The sequence below is a fragment of the Bos mutus genome, chromosome 24 (assembly GCF_027580195.1).
Source record: "Bos mutus isolate GX-2022 chromosome 24, NWIPB_WYAK_1.1, whole genome shotgun sequence".
NCBI classification, from domain to species: domain Eukaryota; kingdom Metazoa; phylum Chordata; class Mammalia; order Artiodactyla; family Bovidae; genus Bos; species Bos mutus.
The window spans coordinates 21083343-21098294 of NC_091640.1; the positions used below are offsets into that span (position 1 = coordinate 21083343).

A 14952-nucleotide genomic window follows, 5' to 3' on the forward strand; every position below is an offset into this window, starting at 1 on the left:
CTGAAAATATTCAGACACAAAATTAAGATCCAATATGTTTCTCTGAGGTCCTGGTTGTAAGGAGATATAAAAATATGCTGCTCTTTTAATATACACTTAGCAGGAAACTCACCATCAATATTAGGCAAAAAAGACAAGCAGAGAGCCAGAGTGAATCCATTTCCAAAGTTCAAGGTCTGAAGGCATGTCACTAAGAAATAAAACACACCATGAACAACTCAGCTTATCCACCTGGAGAGGTCCAGTGGCATCATCAGAACCCTGGACATCACCAAGGAGATGAGAAAAGTCAGTTCTGAGCCCCCAGTGACAATGGGACTTTAAATGGTCAGCTTTAAGGTTACAAGAGAACAAGGTTACAGAGAACAAAAAGACTTAAATGAAAAGGCTTTGAAGGAATTTACATTATCAACAGTTTGGTAAACAGGAATTCTAGAAAAGTGTAAAAAAAACATGTAGATTAGAATTCTAACATTTCAAAAACTGCTCGAAAGACTGAAAAAATTATGAGGATGCTCTTCTACGATGCTGTTCATTTGATCATTATTATTTCATCTGTTTGGAACAATGTCTCTAAACCTACCTTCAGAACCCTGTTTAGACCAGACTCGAACAGTAGAATCGGAAGCTGCGGACACAATCAGTGTATGCAATGCAATGCCTGGTGCCCTCCTCTGGTAAACAGCATGCACTGCATAAACAGGTCCTTCATGGCCGGAGACGTGGACTGCTTGTAAAAGCTGAATCACAAAGAATAACAAAAACGCTATGTGAAACAAAAGAACTATCAGTTTCACCTGCACTTAACTAGAATCAGAGGATTAAAGGCACTGTTAAAATGCCTGACCCAGAAATAAGTCCTTTCAAGCTGAGACAGTGAAGGACAGGGAAGCCTGGCGTGCTGCAAAGTCAGACACAACTTAGTGACTAAACAAGAACAAGCTGAGAAGAACATAAACTTGTGAGAAGTCTGTCTGATTATATTAACAACACACAAAATATGCACATCCCTTGACATAGCAATCTCACATCTAAGAACCTACTCTGAGAGAACAGCACTAATTTAACTGAAATAAAAGACAAATGCAAAAGGATACTTATCATACTCTTCATGAAAACTGCAATCAACTTAAAAGTACTAATAGGAAAAAAAAGTGTTAATAGGAAACTGATTAAATAATTTTAGACTTATATTCTAAGCCAACAAAAAGGATAATGCTCACTTATCACCATGGAAAGACATCTATGACACTGATACCTTTGAAGACTACAGGCCAGATTTGTGGACTGCTCCTCCTCTAGGATTGGTCTGACGTCTCCCCATGAAAAGATTCAGGACTGACATTATGACGTTGTCACAACATCAGTGTAACACACCAGGAGACATGCAATGTCAGCCTGTTCCACTATCAGTGAAATTACCTTTGATGTTTTAGCAAAGGTAGTGTCAACCATGTTTCTTCACTATGAAAAATTTTTTGGTGGTAATATGTGAGAAGGCAATGGCACCCCACTCCAGTACTCTTGCCTAGAGAATCCCAAGGACAGAGGAGCCTGGTAGGCTGCAGTCCATGGGGTCACTAAGTCAGACACGACTGAGCGACTTCACTTTCATTTTTCGATTTCATGCATTGGAGAAGGAATTGGCAACCCACTCCAATGTTCTTGCCTAGAGGATCCCAGGGACAGGGGAGCCTGGTGGGCTGCCGTCTATGGGGTCACACAGAGTCGGACACGACTGAAGTGACTTAGCAGCAACATGTGAGATTATGTTTTGGGAATGAGTAAATGTTCTGTTTTCTATCAAACTTTTACCAAGTTTTTTCAGCATCCACTCATAATACTTGCATGTATCAAGCAGAGCTACAAAATGAAGAACTAGCAAAAACTGGGAAATGCCACCTGGTTATCAGTCTTCCTGCTTGCTACGCAACATTATGCCCTGTAGTATCATTTCTGTTTTTGTGGGTTTGTATTTTTAGAGTTCCAAATATGTAAGATTTACCACTTTCCTTGAGAGGTATGTTTTGTAAATTGTTGTCTGCTCAAATAGAGGTGCCTTAAATATCTCAATTGTTTTCCAATTACTTAAGTAGAACTCTGCCACTCGAAAAGGTAATTAATAGTTACGTGTAAGGTTTTGTACACTAACTTCCTGTAGTCATTAACCTTTGACTTCTCTGAGAAAAAAAAAAAAAAAAACACTTTTTAAAACTCAAGTAAACAAAATCACTTCAGTACATAATTAAACACTACAGATATGGAACAATCTTCATTAGAATGTTAGCCACGGAAATTTTGTGTCTTTTTTCTTCTTTATACTTTCTGGTATTTAAAATTTATTGTTATTGTTGTTGCTCAGTCACTAAGTCATGTATAACTCTTTGCAACCCCAGGGACTGCAGTATGCCAGGCTTCCCCATCCTTCACTATCTCTCGGAGATCGCTCAAATTCATGTCCACTCAGTAGGTAATGCTATCTGAGTCTGTATAATTACCTCCCAAATGTTAAATCTATAGAAAAACTCATTTCACACCTGTTTTTTTCTGTTTTATTTTATACTGAAGTATCATTGATTTACAGTGTTACGTTGTATTATACATATTCTTTTTCATATCCTTTCCTCTTATGGTTTTGAATAAAGTTCCCTGTACTATACAGTAGGGCCTTGTTGTGTTGTTCATTTTATATAGTTTGTATCTGCTAATCCCAGGCTCCTAATTTTACCCCATCCCCATCCCCTTTCCCCTATGGCAATCATAAATTTCTTTTCTATGTCACTTCACATCTTTAAGCAGAATTTTATTTCAACCATCAGAGAATCTTAAAAGCTCAAACAAAACAAATCTCTCAAGTTCACTGGCTTGTTAAAAAACAACGCCCACTAGTCAAAGACTCAAATCTCTCATTATGCCAGCTTAGAACTACCTCCTTTTATCAGAAGTCAAGATGCAGTGAGCACCTGTGTGCGTGAAAATACATACCAGATGGAACCTTTAAGCCTCTCCAGCTACAATGTGTGACTCCTTCCCTCAAATCCTCTTATTCCCTTCACCCCTCTTTGAGGCCTTTCATCTTCCTGCTCTTCCTGTTTAGCCTCAGCCTCCTTTCTGGTCCATGTCTAAGTTCGCCGTCTGCCATCAGATACTTATCCTGCAAGTCTCTCTACCGACAGAAGCTTAGGGCAGCACTGACAAAAGAGTCTTGCAAGTCTTAACTCAAGGTCTCAAAAAATGAGTACTAAAGTGGTTCTCTCTGAATTCCTCTGCCAAGATAAGTCCAAATAGGAGCTGCTTTGCTACATAAGCCTTTGCAGTTCTCATTCAAGTCTAAGTGACTCCACAATCCCCACCTCCACATCTGGCCCCTTTCTCTGGAGACAAGTCTGGGTGTCTGGCCAGCAATACAAGTAAAATGTTTACAACATCTTCCCTCCCACTTGCCTATTTTGCTTTGTAGAAGCATCTTTCTTCCAGGGCCTGGAGACAGAATCCCACTGTTTTTGATTTCTCACTTCTCTACCCACGAGATTCCCACTCCTTTGACAACTATCTAGTCAATGCCAAAATAATTTTGCCTTCACAAATACATTTCATATCTCTTCCTTCATATTTTTTCCCATTCCAATTTGGCACACTCCTGTCAGACTCATTTGCCTTTGACATACATACTCCACTACCTAGAAATCCTGCTGCTGGTGGTGGGTTTAGCTGCTAAGTCATGTTCGATTCCCATGACCCTGTGGACAGAAGCCCATCAGGCTCCTCTGTCCATAGGATTTTCCAGGCAAGAAATCCTGAATGACTTCCAAATGCCTGTTCATAAACAACAAACTCGTGAACGCAGTCTCACGAAATTGTCTCCTCCTCTTCTTACTAGAAAAGTAACACTTCCACTGCCTGTCATGTGGTATCCAGAAATATTTCCAAATCTGTGTTCCTCAAAGTTACAATGGATGCTAAGGGATTTAAAGGGGGGGCGGGGAATCAGACTTGAAGGAAACACTGGCTGAAAAAAGATGAGCAGGTCTGCCCATGTCAGAGCTTTTCAGAGCCTTCACTACGCTCATGCACACTTAGTGATTCTCTAAGAAAAGTAGATGCACTGTTTTCCCAGTGGCCACAGATTCCTTTTTACAGAGCTTACAGATGAATAATTCTCTGAACGAGCTCGAAAAGCCCTGCCCTTAAGACATCTTAGGCTATGGTAAAAACTGAATACTTCTGAGCAAATGGTCTCCTTTCTTACTTGAACTTTGATTCATGCATTTTTCCTACTTGGAATCCTCAACCCTTTAACTCTTCCTAAAAAAATCATCTCATACTATTAGACTCAACTCAAGGGCCACCTCTTAAATCCCTATTGAACTTTCACAGCGGTATGACTGTGGTATAGCAAGTGCAAGCACTCACCTACAGAGCCACCTTTGTACTTATTAAACAAATCTGTAGTTATTTAAGCACATCTTGCCTTTGATATATATGCACAATTCATGAATAGGATTTTGCCTCATTTGTATCTTCTGCATGGCAGATGTTCAAATATCTGATGCACCAACTTCACATTTTTAATCTCTGCTTCCAACTAAAACCAACCTAAACGTCCATCCGTAGAGGTCCATGCACACCCAGTACTGCATATTATAACATCACGCAGAATTATATAAATCTCTATCCACAAGGCAACCATTGTCCTATCCACACAGCAGTATGAATTTTTGCGATAACCGAAAACAAAATAGCCCATGTAAGAGCACTTTGTAAATTATTTCAAATGATAAAAGACATTCAAAGAAATGACTGAAAGCCTATGAATATGAAAGCAGGTATTAGAAGGAAGGGGACAGGACCTATGACATATGGAAGATACAGGATCTGGATTACTGATAAGCAAGAATGAGGAGCTTCATCAAGGAGGAACACAAGAAAAATGACAGGAAAAATTGAAAATAAATGTAGATATAACAGTCATTTCTTATAACCATAAACATGTCTACTCACCTGATTATTCTCTATTTCCCAGTGAATCACTTGATTATCAGATCCTCCAGAAACTAATTCAGTTGAAGGAGCTGAAAAAAATCGTATCTCAGTGAACATTTTTTCCCAGCTATTTTGAAAAACTTCAAAGCTATGGAAAAAACAAAACTCACATACCTTTACCTGTATTCACCAACTGTTAAGATTTTGCCATATTTGCTTAACATCTTACTCCCTGTATGTACATTTACACACACCTCCATTTTTGCTTTTGATAAACCATTCCAAAATAAGTTGGAGGCATGATGACCTTTGCTCCTTAAGATATTTTACCCTATTCTTCTCAAAAACTGGAACACTCTCCTACATTGTTGTTGATTAGTCGCTCAGTCGTGTCCGACTGTCTGCGACCCCATGGACTGTAGCCTACCAGGCTTCTCTATCCATGGAATTTCCCAGGCATAAATACTGGGGTGCTCTGCCATTTCCTTCAATAGGGGATCTATCTCGCCAACGCAGGGATTGAACCCACATTTCCTGCATTGACAGGTGGATCCTTTACCCACTGAGCCACCACATATAATTATCACGTTCAAGAATGTTAACACTGACACAGTAATGTTACGTAATAATACATATTAAAATTCCCCAAGATTGTCCCAGTAATGTCTTCTGTAACTTCTTTTTTAGTCAAAAATCTAAGGACCATACATTATGCATTTGATTGACACATTTTTTAAGTCTCCTTTAATCCTGAATAACTTTCCAGTTTCTCCTTTTGTCACAATGTGAGTCCAGGCCAGTTGTTTTGCTGAATGTCCCTCAATGTGAACTTGCCTGGTTGTTTCCTTATGAGACTCAGGCTAAACACTTTGGGTAGAAATAACATATACCAGCCACTACAGTTAGCTGGTGCTATCCAGCACATGAAATATTTTTGAAATCAAACACATATTTCAAATTAGCTCCTTCAAACATTTATTGATAGAAGAAAATGAATAAGAATCAAAAAGGGGGAAATAACCTAATATAATTTTGGTTTGGATTTTCCGTTTATTTATTTCTGCTGGTTCATGGGAAATAGATGGGGAAACAGTGGAAACAGTGTCAGACTTTTATTTTTTTGGGTTCCAAAATCACTGCAGATGGTGAATGCAGCCATGAAATTAAAAGACGCTTACTCCTTGGAAGGAAAGTTATGACCAACCTAGATAGCATATTCAAAAGCAGAGACATTACTTTGCCAACAAAGGTCTGTCTAGTCAAGGCTATGGTTTTTCCTGTGGTCATGTATGGATGTGAGAGTTGGACTGTGAAGAAGGCTGAGCGCCGAAGAATTGATGCTTTTGAACTGTGGTGTTGGAGAAGACTCTTGAGAGTTCCTTGGACTGCAAGGAGATCCAACCAGTCCATTCTGAAGCAGATCAGTCCTGGGATTTCTTTGGAAAAAATGATGCTAAAGCTGAAACTCCAGTACTTTGGCCACCTCATGCAAAGAGTTGACTCATTAGAAAAGACTCTGATGCTGGGAGGGATTGAGGGCAGGAGGAGAAGGGGACGACAGAGGATGAGATGGCTGGATGGCATCACTGACTCGATGGACGTGAGTCTGAGTTAACTCCGGGAGTTGGTGATGGACAGGAAGGCCTGGCATGCTGTGATTCATGGGGTCGCAAAGAGTCGGACACGACTGAGCGACTGAACTGAACTGACTGATGTCTAGATAGTTAGATGAAACAGCTGGCAGACTATCTAAACACATTAGATGTGTACTCAAAAGTCCCAGGCTCATATCCTAACCCTGCTGCCAACTAGGTACAAACTTGGGCTTTAATTTCTTCCTGTGTCATGACAATTAAGCCACTGACCTAACTATGAGATTCTGATAATTGTTCTAAGGTACCTGAAAGTAATGTGATAAGAATCAGATGTTTTGGAAATATAAAATAATATCATTAGAATTTCATGTCACTGATATATGGGTTAGAAAGAGTACCTGAATTATCTGGCAATAGAATCCAATTCTGAGAAAATCAATCATAACTATAATAGATTTCAGTGATACACAAGTGATACACAATTCATTTTATGTAACCTCACTTTTAAAAGGAAGATAAAACATACAAGCCCAAATTAATACTTTAAAAGGAATCCCTATACTGAGATTCAAGTAGGCTTTGATGTCATTTGGTGGCAATTAATATAATTACAATTGTATTTTAATATATGTACTAACAGCCACTCTTTCTAATATTTAATGGTTTTTACTGACCTAATGTGACTAACTCTACATTACCAACTGTAATAAGTAGCTTATTAAATGTTTTTTTAATGTCATAGATAAAACCACAGCTCACTAATTCAGGAAATTTTGCCTTTGGGCCTGGCTCAGAATGCTCTCAATAGATAGTTGCAAAATCAAAAAATAAAATTAATTCAGAGTCCATAAGAACACTATAGTAGGTATAGTTAAGACATATGAGGAATTTCCACAGGATTTTAGAAGCCCATCTAAAAGCAATGTTAAATAAAATTCTGGAGCCGTGGAATCTCAGAGATGAAAGAGACCTGGAGATAATCTAGTCCAGCAATTCCCAAATGTTTTGATATCAGAACTCACTGACACTCATAAAAGTTTTTAAGGACCCCAAAGACCTTTTGTTTATATAGGCTATATGTGTCAATATTAATCACAACAAATTAAAACTGGGAAATTTGAAAAATACTTGTCTATTAGTTCACTTACGAATAACAAGAACATAACATTTTTTAATAGGGGGAAACCCTGTATTTCCCAAAACAAAAAATTTAATAAGGAGAAAGGTACTGTTTAATATTTCAGCAAACCTCTTTAAAGTCTGACTTTATTAGAATACACCTGGATTTTCATATCTGCTCCTGTGTTTAAACTGTGGCAACATCGCATATTATGTAGCCACTGGAAAATGGCGCTGCATACTTGGGACAGAATGAAGACTAGGAATAACTTCTTAGTATTATTCAGAAAATAATTTTGACCTCACAGCTTTCATGAATCACTCACTGATTTAGTTCAAAGTTTTACCTTTTGTATATTACTAAGATGCAAACTAGGGTCAACAAAAATGCAATGCCTTGCCTAAAAAAACAATTGTTTGTCTGTGGCAGAAATAGACCACCTACAGGCTGAATTTTCTGAATCCCAGTCTGGGCTCCAATACAAGCCCTGCATACAGGCTTTGGATCAAAAGCTGTGGGCAATGGCGGGGCTCTCGCCTCAGTAGGGGCTGCCTCTACCCTCATCCTAAGTACTGCTGTGTTATCCATGCTTCAATTGCTACAAAGCAGAAGTAGTATAAGTCAGATATTTCATTGGGCATGTCATTTTTCTTCTATTTTTCTAAATACATAATATCAGATACAGTAATGTTAAATTAAGAGAAGTTAGATTAATACTTACAACCATCCTGTTTACAAATCCACTGTAGGCAATTGACTCGAGCAGTATGACCATTCAGGTTGGTGATAACAACCCTTTTCTGTAGAGGGGAAAATACCAGTTAGTATGTTGGAATGTGTCCCACAGAGGAGCTGATAAATTAATAAATACCAGATGTCAGAAAACGTTCAGGATTACTTCAAACAGAATCACCTTCCTTAACTCATAAACTTTACCATGGCTTAAGTCATCCATTCACTTTTTAAAATTCATTCCTGCCTTTTTCCCCACTCCACATTCACTCAGCCCTACCCTCTTCTTATTTAGGGAGCCTGTCTCCAAACCAGATTAGACAAGGGCCTATGTTCTCACTGGTCTCAGGGCCTACTTTTACCATGCTTGTACAAATTCAAGAATTGGGTTGACCAAAAGAAAAATCCCTTCATTCAGGGAATGCATGATTGACGGACGCAAAATCATAGCTTACTTAGCATGCCATGGCTGATCTGGTGTTGGATTCTTCAGCCTTAAGGACACAAGGTCACTAGGCCACAACTACGAAGGTCCTCAGACATCAGATCCCTTCAGGGCCTACGGCCAGGTTCCCTGCAGATCCTCAGACTGCTGCTTTCACCAGATCACTCCACACCTGGGTTTTCTCTACATCCCCCACTGCTGGAGACTATGCCTACTGGGCTCAGCTCTTACAGCCCTTTCTCTACCGGTTGCCTAGAGCACTGACTTCACACCTGCTTACACATCAACTGGAATTCTCACAGCTGAGAAAAAGGTACACAAAGGGAAATGTGCATAAGCTAATATAGTTCACACATGGGTTATATGAGTTTGGGAAACAATCTAAAGCAGGGCCCCCAGCTTCCAGGATCTAATGCCTGATGATCTGAGATGGACCTGATGTAATAATAATAAACTGCACAATAAATGTAACGAGCTTGAATCATTCCAAAACATACCCTCGCACCCCTGGTCTGTGGAAAAACTGTCTTCCATGAAACCAGTCCCTGGTGCCAAAAACACTGGAGCCTGCTGATTTAAAGTATTTCATTGTCTTTCTCACCAGAATGAGAATTCCTTGATGGGCAAGGGTCATAACCCATTATTTTTGTGTCATTATCACTTAGTTCAAGACTAGCGTCAAAAGTTTGCTGAACAAACATCATCTCCGAAGTTTCACTTTAGCATCTGACACGTTTAATCCTGTATTTAATTAAATACCCAGCCAACAATACTTAACAAAACAAAACTTTCTAGGATCCATACAGCTTTTTTCTTGATGTTAAAATCCCCTAAGATAGCCACCAATTTATCATTAAAAATAAAAATGTGGTGGAAGGCATGGGTACAAATCCATTAGACAGCTGCAGAAAGATAGGCTTCTATAGTCTTGGTTGATGGCCAATGTAAAGTTTACCTTTGGCTTTATGTGATTTATGGAGTGCATGGAAAAGAACAAAGCATGAAGCATAACCCTCCCAGACATCGGACAATGCTACAAAGCTACAGTAATCAAAACAACATGGCACTGGCAAAAAAAAATAGGCATACGGATCAACGGAACAAAACAGAGAGCCTAGAAATAAACCCACACACCTAGGGTCAATTAATTTTTGACAAAGGAGGCAAGAATATACAATGAAGAAAAGACAGTCTCTCCAGCAAGAAGTGTCAGGAAATCTGGACAGCTGTATGTAAATCAATAAAGTCAGAACACACCCTCACATCAAACCCCAAAATAAAATGGCTTAAAGACTTAAATATAAGACATGACATTGTTAAACTCCTAGAAAATAGGCAAAACAGTCTCTAACAAAAATTGTATCAATGTTTTCTTAGACCAGTCTCCCAAAGCAACAGAAATAGAAGCAAAATTAACAAATGGGATCTAATCAAACTTATAAGCTTTTATACCATAGCAAAGGAAACCATAAACAAAACTAAAAGACAACCTACAGACTAGGAGAAAACATCTGTAAATGATGTGACCAACCAGGGCTTAATTTCCAAAATATACAAACAGCTCACACAGTTCAATAACAACAACAAAAATTTTCAAAAAATGAGCAGAAGATCTAGACACTTCTAGAAAGAAGACATACAGATGGCCAAGAGGTATGTGAAAAGATGCTCAACATCGCTAATTATTAGAGAAATGGAAAGCAAAACTGCAATGAGATATCACTTCACACCAGTCAGAAAGGCCATCATTAAAAAGTCCAGAAGTAACAAATGCTGAAGAGGGAGTGGTTGTAGCAGTGATCTACCCTGCTACATTGTTGGTAGGAATGTAAATGGATCCAACCACTATGGAAAACAGTACCTTAAAAAACTAAACACAGAACTACCAAATGATCCAGCTATCCCACTACCGGGAATATATCTGGAAAAGGTGAAAACTCTAATTCAAAAGATGCATGCACCCTGATGTTCAAAGCAGCACTATTTTTACAATAGTCAAGAAATGGAAGCAACCTAAATATCTATCGACAGATGAAGGGATAAAGAAAACATGATAAACATATACACACAGACACATACAAGGTAATATTACTCAGCCGTAAAAAAAAAAAAAAAATAAGGCCATTTGAAGCAACATGGATGAACGTGGAGATTATCATACTAGGAAAGTCAGAAAAAGAAAGACAAATATCATTATGTGGAATCTAACATATGACACAAATGAACGTATCTTCAAAACAGAAACAGACCCACAGACACAGACTTGTCATTGTCAGGGGGTGGAGGGTGAAGGACGGATGGATTCAAAGTCTGGAATCTGCAAAAGCAAGCTACTATATATGTGTATACCTGAATCACTCTGCTGGACACAGAAACTAACACAGCACTATAAATCAACTATACTTCAATAAAATTAAAAAAGCTCTTGAAGAGTGCCCGGTAATAACAAAACAAAAACTGGAAGGAGGCAAGCAAGCTCAAGAAAAATGAGCACAACTATTTCATTTATAAGTTTGACTCTGCATTGGATAGGAGGATGATGGAACTTTTTAATTTAGGTATGGCTGATTTATAATGATTCAGGTGTAAAGCAAAGTGATTCAGGTATTCTTTTTCAGATTCTTTTCCATTATAGGCTATTCCAAGATACTGAACATAGTTCCCTGTGCTATACTATAGGTCCTCATTGTTTATCCAAGATATAGTTAGTACGTATCTGTTCATCTCAAAGCCCTAATTTATCCCTCCCTGCCCCATTCCCGTTAGGCAACTGTAAGTTTGTGAGAATATTTCTGTTTTGTAAATAAGTTCCTTTGTAACATTTTTTAGATTCCACATGTAAGTGATACCATATGGCATTTATCTCTGTCTCAGTATGATTATCTGTAGGTCCATCCACGTTGCTGCAAATGGTATTACTTCATTCTTTCCATGGCTAAATTGTATTCCCGCGCGTGTGTGTGTGTGTGTGTGTGTGTGTGTGTGTGTGTATACATATATATCTCTCTCACCACATCCTCTTTATCCGGTCATCTGTCAATGGACATATAAATTGCTTCCATGTCTTGCTGCTGCTGCTAAATCGCTTCAGTCGTGTCCGACTCTGTGCAACCCCACAGACGGCAGCCCACAAGGCTCCCCCATGTCTTGACGGTTGTAAATAGTGTTGCTATGAACACTGTGGTATATGCAACTTTTTGAATTACATTTTTTGTGCTTTCCAGATATATCTCCAGGAGTGGGATTGCTGGCTCATATGGTATCTCTAATCTTAGTTTTTTAAGGAACACTGAACTGTTTTCCATAGTGGCTGCACTAGTTTACATTCCCACCAATATCCTAGGAAGGTTCCCTTTTCTCCAGACCCTCTCCATATTTATTATTTGTAGATTTTTCTGATGAGAGCCATTTTGACCAGTCTGAGGTGATACCTCATTGAGGTTTTGATTTGCATTTCTCTAATTAGTGATGTTGAGCATCTTTTCAGTTGCCAGCTGGTCGACTGTGTGTCATGTGTCCGCGGTTCTTCAGTCACAAAGTTCTGTCTGACTCTTTGCAACCCCATGGACTGCAGCCCGCCAGGCTCCTCTGTCCTCCACCATAACCCGGAGTTTGCTCAGATTCATGTTCATTGAGTCAGTGATGCTATCTAACCATCTCATCCTTTGTCTGCATGTCTAAGATGATGGACTTTTTAATAAAATTAATAAACTCAGTTCAGTTCAGTCACTCAGTCCTGTCCCACCTCTTTGCAACCCCATGGACTGCAACACGCCAGGCCTCCCGGTCCATCACCAACTCCAGCAGTTTACTCAAACTCATGTCCATTGAGTCAGTGATGCCATCCAACCATCTCATCCTCTGTCGTCCCCTTCTCCTCCTGCCTTCAATCTTTCCCAGCATAAGGGTCTTTTCCAATCAGTCAGTTCTTCGCATCAGGCGGCCAAAGTATTGGAGTTTCAGTTTCAGCATCAGTCCTTCCAGTGAATATCCAGCACTGATTTCCTTTAGGATGAACTGGTTGGACCTCCTTGCAATCCAAGGGACTCTCAAGAGTCTTCTCCAACACCACAGATCAAAAGCATCAATTCTTCAGCCCTCAGCTTATAGTCCAACTCGCACATCCATACATGAATACTGGAAACACCATAGCTTTGACTAAATGGACCTTTGTGGGCAAAGTAATATCTCTGCTTTTTAATATGCTGTCTAGGTTGGTCATAACTTTCCTTCCAAGGAGTAAGCGTCTTTTAATTTCATGGCTGCAGTCACCATCTACAGTGATTTTGGAGCCCAAAAAAATAAAGTCTATCACTGTTTCCCCATCTGTTTGCCATGAAGTGATGGGACCAGATGCCATGATCTTCGTTTTCTGAATGTTGAGTTTTAAGTCAACTTTTTCACTCTCCTCTTTCACTTTCATCAAGAGGCTCTTTAGATCTTCTTCACTTTCTGCCATAAGGGTGGTATCATCTGCATATCTGAGATTATTGATATTTCTCCTGGCAATCTTGATTCGAGCTTGTGCTTTTTCCAGCCCAGCATTTCTCATGATGTACTCTGCATATAAGTTAAATAAGCAGGGTGACAATATACAGCCTTGATGTACTCCTTTCCCAATTTGGAATCAGTCTGTTGTTCCATGTCCAGTTCTAACTGTTGCTTCCTGACATGCATACAGATTTCTCAAGAGAGAGGTCAGGTGGTCTGGTATTCTCATCTCTTGAAGAATTTTCCATATTTGTTGTGATCCACACAGTCAAAGGCTTTGGCATAGTCAACAAAGCAGAAATAGATGTGTTTCTGGAACTCTCTTGCTTTTTTGATGATCCAGTGGATGTTGGCAATTTGATCTCTGGTTCCTTTGCCTTTTCTAAATCCAGCTTGAACATCTGGAAGTTCACAGTTTACGTACTGTTGAAGCCTGGCTTGGAGAATTTTGAGCATTACTTTGCTATTATGTGAGATGAGTGCAATTGTGTGGTAGTTTGAGCATTCTTTGGCATTGCCTTTCTTTGGGATTGGAATGAAAACTGACCTTTCCCAGTCCTGGAGCCACTGCTGAGTTTCCCAAATTTGCTGGCATATTGAGTGCAGCACTTTCACAGCATCATCTTTTAGGATTTGAAATAGCTCAACTGGAATTCCATCACCTCCACTAGCTTTGTTCATAGTGATGCTTCCTAAAGCCCACTTGACTTGGCATTCCAGGATGTCTGGCTCTAGGTGAGTGATCACACCATCGTGATTATCTGGGTCATGAAGATCTTTTTTGTATAGTTCTTCTATGTATACTTGCCACCTCTTCTTAATATCTTCTGCTTCAATTAGGTCCACACCGTTTCTATCCTTTATTGTGTCCATCTTTGCATGAAATGTTCCCTTGGTATCTCTAATCTTCTTGAAGAGATCTCTATCTTTCCCCTTCTATTGTTTTCCTCTATTTCTTTGCATTGATCACTGAGGAAGGCTTTCTTATCTCTCCTTGCTATTCTTTGGAACTCTGCATTCAAATGAGTATATCTTTCCTCCTTTGCTTTTCGCTTCTCTGCTTTTCACAGCTATTTCTAAGGCCTCCTCAGACAGCCATTTTGCTTTTTTGCATTTATTTTTCTTGGGGATGGTCTTGATCCCTGTCTCCTGTACAATGCCACGAACCTTCAGCCAAAGTTCTTCAGGCACTCTGTCTATGAGATCTAATCCCTTAAGTCAGAATTTGGCAATAAACTAGTAAAATTAAAAAAAAAAAAAATGCTATCTCCTGCACTGCATCTGAATTCCCAGTATTTTACTTTTTATACTGAGGCATCTTTTGAGAAGCAACACTAACTGTACTGTCCAAAATCAGCCAGTGGGAATGGGATCACAATTAACTCAGGGAAGAATACAGAAACTAGTCACTTACGAAGGTCGGTAGCGAAAAGGCCAAGAAAACAATCATTTGGATGCAGTTCTGGGAATGGATAAGTGCTTAAGATCTGCACTTCCTAGGACCTTTGCCCTAATGGCACATTGTTTAAAATGTCCACTCCCGAAGCTAAACTGCAAGCGATATTTCTTTGAAACTGAAAACAGCA

General features: G+C 39.2%; 1 protein-coding gene across 1 annotated transcript in view; it reads right to left on the reverse strand.

Moving 5' to 3' along the window:
* ELP2 (elongator acetyltransferase complex subunit 2) overlaps positions 1-14952 on the reverse strand; it is a 47806-nt gene that overhangs the window by 32039 nt on the left and 815 nt on the right. The window contains exons 2-5 of the mRNA XM_005889218.3: positions 8420-8498; positions 5002-5072; positions 584-740; positions 113-190 (exon numbers count right to left, since the gene is read on the reverse strand). Of these exons, the coding sequence (XP_005889280.2) occupies positions 113-190; positions 584-740; positions 5002-5072; positions 8420-8498 (385 nt within the window). The remainder of the gene's footprint in view (positions 1-112; positions 191-583; positions 741-5001; positions 5073-8419; positions 8499-14952) is intronic.